This window comes from Trachypithecus francoisi, unplaced genomic scaffold (assembly GCF_009764315.1).
Source record: "Trachypithecus francoisi isolate TF-2019V2 unplaced genomic scaffold, Tfra_2.0 Lachesis_group20, whole genome shotgun sequence".
Taxonomy (NCBI): Eukaryota; Metazoa; Chordata; class Mammalia; order Primates; family Cercopithecidae; genus Trachypithecus; species Trachypithecus francoisi.
Window position 1 is genome coordinate 5,888,921 of NW_022681466.1, and position 16,451 is coordinate 5,905,371.

Sequence of the window (16,451 nt, forward strand, 5' to 3'; positions counted from 1 at the left end):
CTCGCTCTGTCGCCCAGGCTGGAGTGCAGTGGCCGGATCTTGGCTCACTGCAAGCTCCGTCTCCCGGGTTAACGCCATTCTCCTGCCTCAGCCTCCCCAGTAGCTGGGACTACAGGCGCCCGCCACCTCGCTCCGCTAGTTTTTTGTATTTTTTAGTAGAGACGGGGTTTCACCGGGTTAGCCAGTATGGTCTCGATCTCCTTTTTTTTTTTTTTTTTTTTTTTTTTTTTTTTTGAGACGGAGTCTTGCTCTGCCACCCAGGCTGGAGTGCAGTGGCCGGATCTCAGCTCACTGCAAGCTCCGCCTCCCGGGTTCACACCATTCTCCTGTCTCAGCCTCCCGAGTAGCTGGGACTACAGGCGCCCGCCTCGTCGCCCGGCTAGTTTTTTGTATTTTTTAGTAGAGACGGGGTTTCACCGTATTAGCCAGGATGGTCTCGATCTCCTGACCTCGTGATCCGCCCGTCTCGGCCTCCCAAAGTGCTGGGATTACAGGCTTGAGCCACCGCGCCCGGCCCGGTCTCGATCTCCTGACCTCGTGATCCGCCCGTCTCGGCCTCCCAAAGTGCTGAGATTACAGGCTTGAGCCACTGCGCCCGGTGAAAAAAAATATTTTTAAAAAATGGATATATCAGGCTCTAAGGCAAAGACGGTGTTGAGTTGGTCTCTGGGATGATGGAAGTCTAGAGCTGGGGGGTCTCCCCCAACCTCTCTCTGTACTTTGGTCCCATGCTCTTTGCCAGAGTTATTCCAGCAGTAGGGACACAGTCATCCAGGCTTGAGCTCCATCTCTGCAGCTCCTGACCAAGAGAACAGGTGCTGGCACCCCAGGAGGTGATGGTGGCTTGGGAGAGGCCCCGCCCCTGGTGGGCAGGGAGGTGCCCACCAGCTCCAAGGCCAGGGCAGAGGCCAGGGCCCCTATCTCAGTTGCCACATCCCGAGGACTCGGAGATGTTCCTTCCACAGCCCAAGTCTCTTCTGGAAACGTGGTCCAAGGCAGGAACTGCAGATCCATCTCTCTAAGCGTCCATGTCTTTAGTCAGAAGTTCGGAGAAGTTCATATAGATAGGTTGGTTCCCTGGCTCCTCGGGGACCCTCTGAGACCCCTTCAACCAGAGGATGGCACCGACCAAGATGAGCAAGATGGGCACCTTCACAAATACCAGGAGCATGTAGTGGTTCCTGGGGATGGGGACACAGTGGTCAGAGCCCTGGGCACCCCCAGGCCATGTCAGTCCCATCCCCTGACCCTGTGAGCCACCAGTCAAAGCCTGTGACCCTGGGCCAGGCAGCCCCACTCTGAAGATCCCTGTAAACCTCCTCTTTGGTTCAACCTCAAGGGCTCCTCCAACAGTCACCTTGGCTGGTTTTGCACGGGGCCCGTCTTCCTTTCTAACGTTACCTTCTGGGACCCTCTTTGCTCAAAGTACATCTCAGCTCAACAGAAGTACCAGAGGTCACCAAATTCAGGTTGTGTTTCCAGCCTCTGTTCCTGCTAATGCCAGCTCCAGGCTGGTAAATCACCCTTCCTGCTCTGTGTCCCTTGAAGTCTTGCACCACAGAGGGTGGTATCTTATCTCCCCCTGGCACCCGTGAGGCCACCAATGCAAGGTTGACCGATTGACTGGGCGGATGATGCTCACTGAGAAGAGTTCTGCAGAGTGGTTTTCTGGTGAGAAAAACTAGAGTGGGGAGATGGTGGATTGCAGTGATGGGGGCAGGAGAAAGACGGAGGGTGGGCTTGGGGCCTTGACTCTGGCTACAATAGGTGCTGGTGTTTGGTGACAGGCAGGAGTTCTCAGGCTTGGCTTCCCCTTAGGAGGGACCCCAGGTAGGGGCAGGAGAAAGAATCACATGACTCACCTCTTGTGGGAGCTGATGGACACCCTGATATTGCTGTTGACAGATGAGCTTGCTGGTGCAGAAGCTGCTCCCTCTAGACACAGGCAAAGTCAGCCATGGGTTATTAACACAGGTGGGAGCTCGTGCATGGGTCACAAAGCCACGCGACCCTGACAGCCCTCACCAGAAGACCCTTTCCCCTGGAGTAGGAGGATTTTTCTCTCCTGCTACAGCCCCTCATGCTTCTACTGAGTCACCTCAATCTCAACACACAGACATTTTTTCCCATCGTTTTCAGGTGTGGCAAGAAAAATTAAAAAATAAATAGGAGTAAGCACTGTAGTCTATTATGGGAGAGAGAGAGGTTTTTTCATACTTTCTTTCCACCTATCTTGTAAGTGGGACTATTGGATGGGAAAATAAATTTCTGGTCTTTTCCACTGGAGTGGTGCCTGAGCAGGGCTTAAGGAGAGAAGATTCTGGAAATGGGCTGTCCAGAAATTGGGGTAGTCCAGAAAAAGGGAAAGGGGACTCCAGAAGGCTCGTGAAGAAAAGGGCACACTCCAGTTAAATAGAGAACACCAACTATGAGGAATGGAACATTTTTAGGAGCAACTATACAGGCAATTTGTTGGGGACAGTCTGGTGAGGGGGCCCCTGAGCCCAGCTCAGCACTGAGTATCCATGACCCAACAGTGGTCTTTTATTTCAGTCCTCGGCCCCAGCAAATTCTTCTCAATGGTCCCAGGCTGTCAGGTGCAGTGGTTTACGCCTGTAATCCCAGCACTTAGGAAGACCAAGGGAGGCAGATCGCTTGAGCCCAGGAGTTCGAAAACAGCCTGGGCAACATGGTGAAACCCTGTCTCTACAAAAAAATACAAGATGAACCAGGCGTGGTCATGTGCCCCTATAGTCCCAGCTACTCAGGAAGCTGAAGTGGAAGGATCAATTGAGCCCAAGAGGTTGAGGCTGCAGTGAGTCAAGGTCGCCCCACTGCACTCCAGCCTGGGCTACAGAGAGAAACCCTGTCTCAAAAAACAAAACAAAGTCAAACAAAAGAGGCCCAGGCTGGGGCCACGCTAGGTAGGCTCCTGTCTAAGCTGCAGGTAACTCCAGTCACAACAGTTCCTATGAAGCCCCTGATCGTCTTACAGGCTAGTACCCCTGTAGGTCCCCCACCCAAGACTCCAGAACATCTGTCTCCCTAAAGCGCCACACTGGCCATGGCTTTTGTCTCTTTGTACCACCTGCATGTCTTGCTCAATCCCCTCTCTGCCCCCATAGATATTCTGGGCTTCCCCTACTTGGCAGCCCTGGGGAAGTCTTGCTTGACCCTTTCTGGACTCCTCTTTACCCAGCTGTAGCCACTGTGTCCATGTGCCTCTTTGGTACCAACCCCAACAGTATACAGGCCTGTTCTAGGGCCGGCATTGTCTATTTCCACATCACCACCAAATGGATCCAAGTGGACGCTGAGCTGACGAAGTACTGAGTACGGGTGTGTGGGTGGAAGTGGAGGTTGGGGGCTGCTTCCCAGACTCCAGCAACAGCAGCAGGACGGCCCCAGAGTCTGTCAGTGGAGTCCAAGGCATGGAGGAGATGCCAGGGCAGCCAGAGAGGTCCCTGACATTGCCCATGATTGAAGCCATCCTTTCACTTTAAAGCGACCACTGTCACCCACGCATCTCCCTGGGACTTTCTTACCCCGTGCTCATCTTACACAGCCAGATAAAGTAGCGGAGCAGGTGGCTGGGGACGTAGAAAGGAGGGTACTGTAAGATGCCCAGAGCTACTCTGGGTTGGTGCAGTTACTGGGACTCAATACTAGGACTCCCTGGGCCGTTCTAGGTTCCCTCTCTGCCATGTCATGAGCAGGCCTGGGCCACCAGTCACCAAAGCTGAGGTCCCCATTCTCACCCCCATCCCAAGCCCCACCTGGATTCCTTGGAGAGACCTCAGGGACTGAGATGGCAGAGCGATGCTGGCCGCCACTCTCCCTTAGTTTCTCTCACCTCCCTCCCAGTCCGTCTGTCTATCTGTCTGTCTCTCTCTCTTAGGCTCACCGTCATTCCCCTTCAGCCTTGGGGAGGAGCAGGTCAGAGCACTGACTTTCCCAGCCCTGAGCTCCAGGGCCTTGTCATGTAGATGAGAATGTTCTTACCTGGGTCAACAGTCAGTTGCACTGGAATCCCAAGGTCAGGTCCTAGTCTCTGAATCCCACACCAGTAAATGTTTGAGTCATTTTGCCTGAGCCCCTCCATGGTCACAGTAAATGTGCAGTCTGTATGACTGTCCTTGATGGACACATGGTCCTTCTTCTCTTCTTGCTCTGACCCTCTGGTTTGAATGAGGATCTCGCACGAGACCCAGCGCGCCCCTCGGCACCACCACTTGATGTGGGTCTCCCATCCTCGCTTATAGTGGCACCGCACCTTCACGAACCCCTTCTCTGGAGCTCTCACGGACTCTGGGCCTTGGATGGAGAAACAGCCTGCAAAACAGAATCCCAAGATACAACTCCTGTTGCCTGAGCCAGTTTGGTGTTTAAGAGTCCCAAGTGTGTCTCTAGCACACCCAATTCCTCATCCCCATCTCCCCCTCAGTCCAGCCCCCCACCAGCTTCTAGACCTGCTTAGCATGTGACACCATGGTCTCCTACCACCTTCTTTCCTTGTCCTCTCAATGCTGTTCTCATTGGAGCCAAATATTTAACTACCAGCCCTCTAGGAGAAAAAAATCTCTGGTTTAGGAGCCGGGCACGGTGGCTCACACCTGTAATCCCAGCACTTTGGGAAGCCAAGGTGGGCAGATCACCTGAGGTCAGGAGTTCCAGACCAGCATGGCCAACATGGTGAAACCGGTCTCTACTAAAAATACAAAAATTAGCTGAGTGTGCTGATAATCACCTGTAGTCTCAGCTACATGGGAGGCTGAAGCACGAGAATCGCTTGAACCCGGGAGGCAGAGGTTGCAGTGAGCTGAGATCACACCACTGCACTCCAGCTTGGACAATGGAGTGAGACTCTTGTCTAGGAAAAAAAAGAAAAGAAAAGAAAAAAAGGCCGGGCGCGGTGGCTCAGGCCTGTAATCCCAGCACTTTGGGAGGCCGAGACGGGCGGATCACGAGGTCAGGAGATCGAGACCATCCTGACTAACACGGTGAAACCCTGTCTCTACTAAAAAATACAAAAAACTAGCCGGGCGAGGTGGCAGGCGCCTGTGGTCCCAGCTGTTCGGGAGGCTGAGGCAGGAGAATGGCGTGAACCCGGGAGGCGGAGCTTGCAGTGAGCTGAGATCCGGTCACTACACTCCAGCCTGGGCGACAGAGCGGGACTCCGTCTCAAAAAAAAAAAAAAAAAAAGGAAAGAAAAAAAATCTCTGGTTTTAATATTTGCCAAATTCCGTAGTGTAAATACTCCCACAGTGGCAGATGTCAGGTAATCCATGTGATGTCACTGGACACAGAACTGGGAAAAGGTGTCCCAAGCCAGCTCCTATGAGCCAGCCCCAGCATCCTGCAGGGGTACCCAGGGTTCCCTCTCCAGCCTTCGTCTTATCTCCCCTAACAAGCCTCCATGGAGGGAGTCTCTCCATTTCCATGGCTTTAATGATTGCCTGTTTCCTGATGGTTCTCAAATCCATATTTGCAGCTCAGACTCCCCTTAGCAAGTCCACCATTTACAAAGACACACTGGATGTCTCCACCCCAAATTCCTATGTTGCAGAACGGAATGCACTTCCTCTCCCACCCTGAACTACTCTCCTTTGGTATTTTTTCTTTTTTTTTTTTTTTTTTTTTTTTTGAGACGGAGTCTTGCTCTGTCGCCCAGGCTGGAGTGCAGTGGCCGGATCTCAGCTCACTGTAAGCTCCGCCTCCCGGGTTTAGGCCATTCTCTCGCCTCAGCCTCCCGAGGAGCTGGGACTACAGGCGCCCGCCATCTCGCCCGGCTAATTTTTTGTATTTTTTTTTTTTAGTAGAGACGGGGTTTCACCGTGTTAGCCGGTATTTTTTTCTAGTGGGGCATTGGATGTGACAGAGTAACAAAGGCCTGGTGAAAGCTAAGCAGATTAGAGGTGAGCATAATCAAATGGCTGCCTGTGCCTCCGCTGATTGACTTCAGTTAGGCTGTGTGCAGATAGGCTCTTTCCTTGGCAATGACACGAGTTTCTTGATCACTCAGAAGTGGATAAAGGGGCAGAGAATCACAAAGGAAGCCTCTCTTGACTGTCTCGTGGCCTCAGAGCTTCAGGCCCAGGCCGGGGGTCTCTGCAGGGTGGAGAGAGCCGGGTCTGTTTCCCCAGGCAGGTGCCGACTCCTCACAGCTTGGGCCTTCTCCCTGAAGCTGTTTTAGTTTTCTTGAACTTTGCATTTATGGTTGGTAGAATAATGTCCCCCATAGGTGTTGGCATCCTCATACACAGAACCTGTGAATATGTCCCCTGACATGGCTGGAGGGACTCTGCAGATGTGATGAATTTAGGGACCTTGAGACAGGAAGAGTATCCTGAATAATCTCCACGGATATTCTAAGTGAAAGAGGGTTGAGGGAGAGTCCGATTGGAAGATGCTCTGTTGCTGGCTTTGAAGTGGAGGAAGAGGCCACTGGCCAAGGAAAGCAGATGGCTTCTAGAAGCTGGAAAATGCGGGGAAACAGATTCCCCCTAGAGCCTCTAGAAGAGGGTTCCCAACCCCGGGACCACAGATGGGTCACAGCCCATGGCCTGTTGGGAACTGAGCCTTACAGCAGGAGGTGAACATTGGGCAAGCAAGTGAAGCTTCATCTGTATTTACCGCCACTCCCCGTTGCCCAAATTACCACCTGAGCTCCGCCTCCCATCAGATCAGCGGCGGCATGAGAGTCCTATAGAAGTGGGAACCCTATTGTGAACTGCGCATGTGAGGGATCTAGATTGCACACTTTATGAGAATCTAATGCCTGATGATCTGTCACTGCCTCCCATCACTCCCAGATGGGACCGTCTAGTTGCAGGTAAACAAGCTCGGGGCTCCCACAGGTGCTACATTATGGTGCAGTGTATAATTATTTCACTATATATTACAATATAATGATAATATAAAGTATACAATAAGTGTAATGTGTTTGAATTATCCCAAACCATCCTCATTCCACTCCTGGTGTGGAAAAATTGTCTTCCATAAAACCAGATCCTGATGCCAAAAAGGTTGGGGACCACTGCTCTAAAGAAACTCAAGCCTACCTGCACCTCAATTTTAACCAGTAAGACCATGCCAGGCTCTGGTCTTCAGAAGCATCAATGAGATGATGAAATTGTGCGGTTTTAAGCCATGGAGTTCATGTTAATTTGTTACAGCAGCCACTGGAAATTAACATAGCATTCAATCAGCAGAACCAACTTGATTCTCTTCACACCAGCAGCTCCACCACCCAGCCTTCCAGAAGAGCTTGGCATCTTCTTTCATGCTGTCCTCTCCTTCAGCCCCAAGAGCTGATTGGTAGCCAGTTTAGTCAGCTCTATCCTCGAGATGCTCCTCAGGTTTTTTTTTCTTCTTTCAGTCTCTGTCATCGCAGGCCCCGAGGACAGCATGGCAGCAGAGCAACTGTGAGCTTTAAATGCAGAAACACTTGATGCTGAACTAGTTGGGAAACCCTAGCAGAGTTGCTTAACCTCTGCAAGTCTTGCTTCCTTATTCATAAGACAGTCACGCTACACTGTACTTTGAAGGTGGTAATAGGACTTGGATGTGTGTAGGCTGGGCAAAGTGGCTCATGCCTGTAATTGCAAAGCTGTGGGAGGCTGAGGCAGGAGGATCGCTTGAGCCCAGGAGATCCAGACTAACCCGGGCAACATGGTGAAACCCTGTGTCTGCAAAAGTAAAAGATTAGCTGGGAGTGATGGTGCATGCCTGTGGTCCCAGCTGCTTGGGGGGCTGAGGTGGGAGGATCACTTGAGCCTGAGAGTTCAAGGTTGCAGTGAGTTACAATCACCCACCACTGCACTTCAGCTTGGGTGACAGAGTGATAAAAAAGTTAATAAATTTTTGTCTTCAAAAACTTATTTACTTTTAAATTTAAAAGAAGACTTGGATATAGTCCAATACCAGACATTTGGGGTTTGCTCCATCAGTGACAGCTCGTCAACAGGTCAGGACCTCATCTGTGCCTGGATCATGGCGGTGGCATCTGGAGAGGTCTTCCCAGCCCCAGCAGCATCCTCCCCAACTCTCCTCTCCTAAGGATTATGGCCTTCATACTCTTGTCTTTTGTGTTTGCAACCGCATATCCAACTTGCCACCCCCAAGCTGTCCTGCACACTAACAGCTCCCTCTGCTCTCCTCTCCATATTGCTGCCTGAGTTGGGTACTGAGGCTGTCTCCTCCTCATCATCAGCTGCACTTGCCCTGAGCATCTAAAAATCTTTTAGGGGCCAGGCACGGTGGCTCATGCCTGTAATCCCAGCACTTTAAGAGGCCAAGGTGGGTGGATCATTTGAGGTCAGGAGTTCGAGACCAACCTAGCCAACATGGCGAAATTCCATCTCTACTAAAAATACAAAAATTAGCCAGGCATGGTGGTGGGCGCCTTAATCCCAGCTTCTTGGGAGGCTGAGGCAGGAGAATCACTTGAACCCGGAAGGCAGAGGTTGCAGTGAGCCAAGATTGTGCCATTGCACTCCAACCTGCGTGACAGAGTGAAACTCCGTCTCAAAAACAAAAAGCAAAAACAGTATACCCAAAAACATAAATTGGACTTGTCAGCAATCACTAACAGCAGAAAAGAGATGCTGCTGCCTTGAACAGAGTGTCATGAATCCCAGCTTCAGTCATTCAAACTGTAAAGGGCTCACAATGTAATTAGGCCCATTTAAAAAAATATGTGGGGTTTCTCTAACCACAGAATATGATGGCTGGAACTATTAATCAGGCTTCTATGTGTTGTCAAGAGTTGGTATGAGGAACGATAGGGATGGAAATGACAGGGCAGCCGTCAGCTTGGAGCAGAGCCCTGTTGAACTGGCCGAACGGCTGAAGTCCAGCCAGGACTGGAGTCGGGTCTCAGAACTCCCCAGCTGTGCTCTTCCCTGTTGTACCTCTGTGGACTGCTCTATCTGTGCCAGATGGTCAGTCCCTAGGCTCCAGGAGAGAACCGTGTGGCCCACACATATTGCACACCATGCGTAAAATTCTGGATTGTCCCCTAATGCTCTCTAGGTATCCACCATCGTTTGCCATGGAGAAGATCATCTAGCCCTTCCCACTTTCCACCTGGGTTCTTGAGAAGTTTTTTCTTTGAAAGTCTCAGCTCCTGAGCATGGCGTGGAAGGCCTTCATAATCTTGTCTTTTGTGTTTCCAACCTCATATCCAACTCGCCACCCACAAGACATCCTGCACACTGATAGCTCCCTCTGCATGTATCCACCATTCTTTCTAAGCCTCCATCTCTCTGCACAGGTCCCCCAACACACACACTCACATACACACACAACTCTCTAGAGTGTCTGACCTTCCTTCTACAAGGCACATCAAGTGCACAGCTTCGTCTTTCTCTAGTCACCAGAGAGAACTGCTTCATCCTCCGCACACACCTCCAACCAATGCCTTATTGTGTCCTGCAACTGCTCATTGTTTATGTGTATGTCTCACCCACTAAGCCATCTGGAGTCTTTTTATTTATTTATTTATTTTGAGACAAGGTCTCACTCTGTCACGCAGGCTGGAGTGCAGTGGTGTGATCACAACTCTGCAGAATTGAATACCTGAGCTCAAGGGATCCTCCAGCTTCAGCCTCCCAAGTAGTTGGGACTACAGGCATGTGTCACCACGCTCAGCTAATTTTTGTTCATTTTCTTTAGAGACGAGGTCTCACTATGTTGCCCAAGCTGGTCTTAAATGCCTGGACTCAAGCAATCCTCCCACTTTGGACTCCCAAAGTGTTAGGATTACAGGTATGAGCCACCGCCTCAAGCCTGGAGTCTTCTTTAATGGCCAGTTCTCCTCCTCTTTTTTCTTGATGTCCTCAGGCCCCGAAGCACATGATGTCAGTCCCCAGTGCATCTTTGTTGAATGACTTCACAAAGCCACCTCTCATTTCCCTGGATGTGGAAGGACAAATGCCCTCTGCCTCCTGCCCTGCCCCTGTCCATACCAAGGGCCCAAGGTCCCAGGCCCACTCACCTGAGAGGCTGAGAAGGAGCAGAGCGGGGAACAGCCACATGGCTCCGCCTTCCCGGCTCCTCATCCACCTGATCTGCAACCAGTGGCAAATGCGGATCCCAGATGCACTCTGGAAGTTCTGCCTGAGCTCAGGCTTGCACCTTCTGTGCATCTAGACCGCCTTTGACTTTCTTAATAATTCACTTCCTTTTATAGAGTGGGTAGTTCCTGCTTTTAATTATTCAGTGAAAGAGGCAGCGCTGGGCCGCAGGGATTGAGCATTGTCACTATGTAAAAAAGAGGAGGGAGGGGACTACGCAGGGTCAGGAGGGGAGGGGGAGATATGTCTACAGAAGAGGTGGGGTGGGGGGCATCTGGCCTAGCAGGCCTTGGGTCCAAGGGGTATAACACTCTGGGAGTCAATTTCAGAACTGTTCTACACCACAGTGAGGGTCCCAGAAGCAAGGAACACCCAACTCAGATGTCAGATGGGCCATGCTGGGCACACCTGAAGATTCGTTAGTTCAGGTTTTATAGCCAAGTGCATAAACACGCAGACTGTTGGCTCAGACAGACCTGGCTCTAACCCCACGAGCACCGCCTACAAGCTGCGTGACTGTGGACAACGCAATCAACACCTCTATTCCTCAGTTACTGCATCTATTAATTGGCCTCATAATGTTTGTTGTTGTTACAGGAGTTACTGAGAAATTATTTTAGACAGATAGAGAGGAAAAGGGGTCCTTGGGAAGATTTTTTTTTTCTTTTAAAGCAGCTCCGTAAATGTTTCTTGTCTAGCAGAAAAGCCCTGGCACTTAGAGCTGGGCAGGCAAGCTTTGATATGCCAATACAGGCCATCAGAAACTGGGTCCACCCAAACATGGAGACTCCTGCAGTCTTCTTCTTGTCCCTACATGTGCCTGGCAACATGGCCGCCCCTACAAATCCCCATGTGTGTAGAACATCATAGCGCCTGTATTTGCATATTAAAAGGCTAGGGTAGGAGGGCTAGTTTTTTCGTGGGCTACTTGAATGACGTACCTGGTCAAACCAATCCCCTGGGCCCTATGCAAATCAGGTACCGCCTCCTCCAGCCTCCTCATATAACTGGTTGTTTTCCACCACACTCGAGGTTCCCTGTTTCAGCTTGGATCCCGCCTCCTTCAGTCTCTGTACAGGGAGAGCCTCTTCCTTCCTTCTTTCTTGTCTATTAAATTCTCCACTCCTTAAAACCACTCCACATGTGTCCATGTTGTTTTATTAAAACCAGCGGGAGACCAAGGAACCTGGTGTTCCTCCAGTCATCAGAGCCATATCATTTTGGTGCATTGGCCGGAAATCCAGCATTCATCGGAGTGGTAAGTATGGGAGTGAGCTTAAAATCTGTTCTGTCATTCCAAGGCACTCTTAGCCTCTATTTTAAAATAAAATAAAATAAAATAAAATAAAATAAGTCAATGGGCATCCGTCAGCCGGGTGCATACACTTAGCCTTGGCTGCCATACTAAAGACTCGAATGTGAGGCTTGCTGGTGAGAACACGGAGACCCTCCCCAAGACCCCTGGGTCATTGGGAATGTTGGCCACGTTTCATATCAGCTTCTTTTCACAGGGAGACCTCGCCATTGTGCAAGGCTGGGAAAAGTTCTAAGGCAACTAAGAATTTCTGGGCAGAGCACACCCTGGCATGAATCAAACACCCCTGGACTGGACGCAGACTCTGGTGGCCCATCCTGGGTGTTGGCAAAGAATCCTCAATCTTGTCACAAAACTCTCCTTCCTTCTCTATCTGCGGTCTCTTTCACTTTCTCTGTGTGAAATGTGTAGCGATTTTTACAGCCTGGGAAAGTAATCCTGTCAGGCAAAATCAGGAAGATGCGGTTGCAATCTTCTAGGAACCGAGTTCTCCCCTTTCTCCCTACCACGTCTCTGTTGAGCACATAGTATTTCTAAGTCAACAGTGCCACCTAGTAGAAATAGGAATCCTCTACATAAAGCATATTTTTTTTTCATGGCAAACCGCAGCTTCTTTTTGCATGATTAGAAATCAAGCTGGGCCGGGCGCAGTGGCTCACACCTGTAATCCCAGCACTTTGGGAGGCCGAGGCGGGCAGATCATGAGGTCAGGAGATCGAGACCATCCTGGCTAAAACAGTGAAACCCCGTCTGTCTCTACTAAAAATACAAACAATTAGCCGGGCGGGCGCCTGTAGTCCCAGCTACTCAGGAGGCTGAGGCAGGAGAATTGCTTGAACCTGGGAGGCGGAGCTTGCAGTGAGCCGAGATCATGCCACTGCACTCCAGCCTGGGCAACAAGAGCGACACTCCATCTCAAAAAAAAAAAAAAAAAAAAAAAAAGACAGAAAAGAAATCAGGCGCTAGGCCTCTTCTGAAAGTTCTGCCTTTAGCATTTAGGAGTTAAGATGTCTTCCATAGCCAAATTTTAGTCTCAGTATTGTCCCACTGGCAGGAAAATGGCCATTCGGTTCCTACATTCCTTTAAGTCACTTATTCTGTTTCCGATTAAGATGGTACTTAATTAGTAAGGGAATTTTTAAGTCCAGAAGTTAACCAGAACCATTTTTTTTAAGGGTAAATGCTTTAGCACAGGCCATAATAATAGCAAGATATAAAGTTCAATCTAGCACGCCCCTTCCCTTAAAGAGACCTTGCCCAATTATGTAGTTTTTCTTTTTTCTTTTCTTTTTTTTTTTTTTTGAGATGGAGTCTTGCTCTTGTCACCCAGGCTGGAGTGCAGTGGTACAATCTCAGCTCACTGCAACCTCCACCTCCCAGGTTCAAGCGATTCTCCTGCCTCATCCTCCCAAGTTGCTGGAATCACAGGCGTCCACTACCATGTGTAGCTAATTTTTATATTTTTAGTAGAGACAGAGTTTCACCATATTGGCCAGGCTGGTCTCGAACTCCTGATTTCAGGTGATCCACCCACCTCGGCCTCCCAAAGTGCTAGAATTACAGGTATGAGTCACCACGCCTGGCTTGTAGTTTTTCTTAAAATTCTTTTTTTTTTTTTTTTTTTTTTTGGTGGGGACACACACACAGGTCACACAGGTCAAAGAGAAATAAAAGACAAAAGACTAAGGTGCTTGGGCAAGTGTAACTAGACCCAAAAGTCTAGTTTCTCTAGTGCCATGGCTTGGAGGGTCATGCCTGCAGTCATGGCCAGCACATTTAAATGAGTGCCAGGATCCAGGAACCAGGGAAAGAAAATAGTTGGGGGAACGCCGCCTACTGTTTTCTTTATCCTGGATCACATACTGAAAGGAAGGAGACTAAAAGAATGCTTTTAATCTCGCTTCTCTTTCTAGATGGGTAACGGATCGTCTTCTCTGCACTCCAACCTGGGTGACAGAATGAGGCTTCATCTAAAAAAATTAATATAATCAATCACATTAATAGAATAAAGAAGAAAACCCACATAATCATGTAGATGCACAAAAAGCACTGTCTAAAATCCATTATTTTTCATGATAAACTAGGAATTAAAAGGTGCCTCTAAGCAACCCGTTACAACCCATGGCAAAATCTTTCCTTTAAAATCAGGAAGAGGACAAGGTTGCTCAAAAGAAAGGTTGAATGATAAAATCCGATTGCTTAGAAATAAAAATGCCTAACACTATTCACAGAAAGTTCAAAAATAAACAAAGCTAAACAATATACTCTTTGGAAATCCACATGCATGTATAAGGCAAAGCCCTTAAAACAAGATGATGATGAACATAAAAATCGGAAAGTGAGCCAGGCGCTGCGATGCATGCCTGTAGTCCCAGCTCTCCAGAGGCTGAGACGGGACCATTGCTGGAGCCCAGGAGTTCAAATCCAGTCTGGGTAACATAGTAAGACCCATCTCTATAAAAAATAATAATAAAATAAAATGTAGGATGTGGTTTTCTGAGAGGAGGATAGAAAAGAAATTGCATAAGATCAGAAAGCAGTTTGGGGCTTCATGAGAATGAATGATGTTCTATGACTTAAACTGGATGGTGGGCACACACGGGTTAAAGAGTATTCTTGGTTGAAAGTGCACGTATTCTTTTGTGTGTCTGATACATCAGAAGAAAAAAGCTTCCAAATCTTCTGATAGAAACATGGATTTGTTGGTCAGAAGGCCATTCCTATACGTAAGAGGGAGTATGTTGCCTGGCAGGGTATTGATGGGCATCAGAGTTACTGTTTCTCACAATCCAACTGACTCTGGCTCCCCACCGAGCTCCTCTGAGCCCCGTTCACCCCCAGGACAGCCCCCAGCATGTTTAGGAGCAGAAGCAGCTCCAGGAGGGTCAGGAGCAGGATGTGGAGGCTGCTGAGCAGGGACTTGTGGGGACACAGTGACAGGCAGTGAGTCACCTCTGCAGGGGAGGCCCTGGTGCCCTCCACCTTGCCCCTATCCCCAGTGCCAAAGTACTGTGGCCATAAAAATCAAGAACTAACCTGGACATAGCAGCCAGACACATAAGACCAAGGCCCTTTAATTATCACCCTAAGAATTGCCTTGAGACTGGGGGCTGTGGGCTGAGGCAGGGCAGGGCCATGGCAGCAATCTGAGGGGACACCCAGGGTCCTGGTAGGACCTGGATCCACAAGAATCTCTACCAAAGCCCTTCATGTGCAGGAGCACACCCTTCAGAGGTACAGAAATCAGTAACCCGGATATCTGTTGAATGCCTTCTCCTCTCCAGATGGCATTTCCCGCAAGGGCAGGAGCCCTGTCTTGTCCTCTTCACAGATAAACTGACACCTGCCCTGTGGCTGCAAACATCAGTCTGTAAAATTCGTGGTTGTTGAGCAGCGGCTGCTAGTGTCTGTCCTGGGTCCACTGTGATGGCCACATGCCTCCCCAGGGAGCAGACATGGCGGACAGGCCTTCCCAGGAGGCGGGGACCAGGTCTGTCCACACTTAGCATGGCGGGTTCTCCTGACATGATGGGCTCAGGGTGTCTTTACCCTGGAAAGGGCAAGGAGGCTAGTCAGGTGCAGGGTTTGCCTTCTGTTTGTCCCGGAGGACATCACCCCTTCTCCACATTCTTATGCCTTAAGCATATTCCTTGACTCTCCCAACCCTCCTGCAGATTTCTGTTCCTTTCTTCCCATCATGCCCAATAGCACCAGTATGTGCACACAGCCATGAAGCCGAGTGGAGAGTGACAGGGGAGTCTGGGTGTACCTGGTACCATGAAGGGGTCCCTGAACCCTCGTCCTGCCCTGTCCTCCCTCCATTTATACTCTCAGGGACACAGCGTGCACTGGGGTCATTGGTGCTGATGCCCCCAGACTCACATCATGGGACTGTCGTCAGCCCAGCGCAATCCCAGGCCCTCCCACCTGCCCAATGTTCAGGTCTGGCTTTGGTTCAGCTTGGTAGTAGCTAGGCCTGCCATGGGGACCTGACCTGGTGTCCCCTTCTGCTCATTCCATTCTCCCCAGAATCAGCAGTGTGATCCCTGACACACACACGTGGCCCTGGGGAGGCGCTGCTCAACTCCCAGTGGCTCCTGCTGTCACAGGATGGCACCCACCTGACCTGGCCTCGGCACACAGGTCCTGGCAGCCCCCAGTGCCCGGCAAGTGGCTCCCACCTCCTGGCTCCAGGTTCACCTCGGTGCTGCCGCCCTCCCCACTCGGGCCTTTGTCCAGACCCTCAACCTCCCACTCTGCCTGGCTCCAGCTGACAGGTTTGCCGATGTGTTCCTTGACCTTCCTGGGTTATGGTGGCTCCCTTTTTAGGGGTCCTCATGACCCATTTCACATTTGCCTCTTGTGTTTATCACTGTTCCGTTCGTGGGTTTCATCTGGACTGGTAGCTCACGGAGAACCAGGGCAGTATCTTGTCTTGGTCACAGCTGTGACTTGCTATCATCCTAGGGTCTGCCAAAGGCAAGTCAACAAATTGCCTGTTGAATGAATGCATGCATGACTCTCTTGAGTCTTACCTGCCTTCAGAAAACTTAATTGTCTGATGCTGGTGTGCCATATCCGACTCAGGCTGGGGAGGAGACAGAGAATGCTATCTGCAGGCCCTGGAGTCATTGGATCCAGAGAGGGATCTGCTTCTTGTGTTTTCCAGATCCAAGTCTACCCTGGCAGGACACGTGCACCTGCTGCTCTCTCTGCCTCAGGGCTCCTCCTCCAGGGATTCTGGCGCTCACCCCCTCCTTTCTCCTGATCCCTGCTTGCTCATCGCCTATTAGAGGGGCTTCATAACGGACCCCTCCACTCCTGCAAAGCAGTCACCCCACTTCTCTTATTTTACTCGGTGGCTCTTCTCACCTCTGTGCTTTACATTTACCTCTGGAACTTATTCATGTATTTTTGCATGTGTTTATCATTTCTATCCCCCACCTGGAATATGGGCTCAATGTAAACAGAGTTCCTTGCCTGGTGTATCATGGTCTGATACACCAGAAGCTCCCATAAGTATCTGTTGAATGGAAAAAAAGGTAAGAATCCCCTGTGAG

General features: G+C 50.1%; 1 protein-coding gene across 1 annotated transcript; it reads right to left on the reverse strand.

The window, feature by feature from the left end:
- Nucleotides 1-602: 602 nt before the first annotated feature.
- On the reverse strand, nucleotides 603-10,186 carry CD300LB (CD300 molecule like family member b). Its single transcript, XM_033182056.1, has 4 exons — nucleotides 9,998-10,186; nucleotides 4,003-4,332; nucleotides 1,863-1,935; nucleotides 603-1,181 (listed from the first exon to the last, which is right to left on the reverse strand). Exons 1-4 carry the CDS (start codon nucleotides 10,146-10,148, stop codon nucleotides 1,019-1,021), a joined length of 717 nt encoding a protein of 238 aa, XP_033037947.1. The 5' UTR covers nucleotides 10,149-10,186; the 3' UTR covers nucleotides 603-1,018.
- Between the last annotated feature and the right edge of the window lie 6,265 nt (nucleotides 10,187-16,451).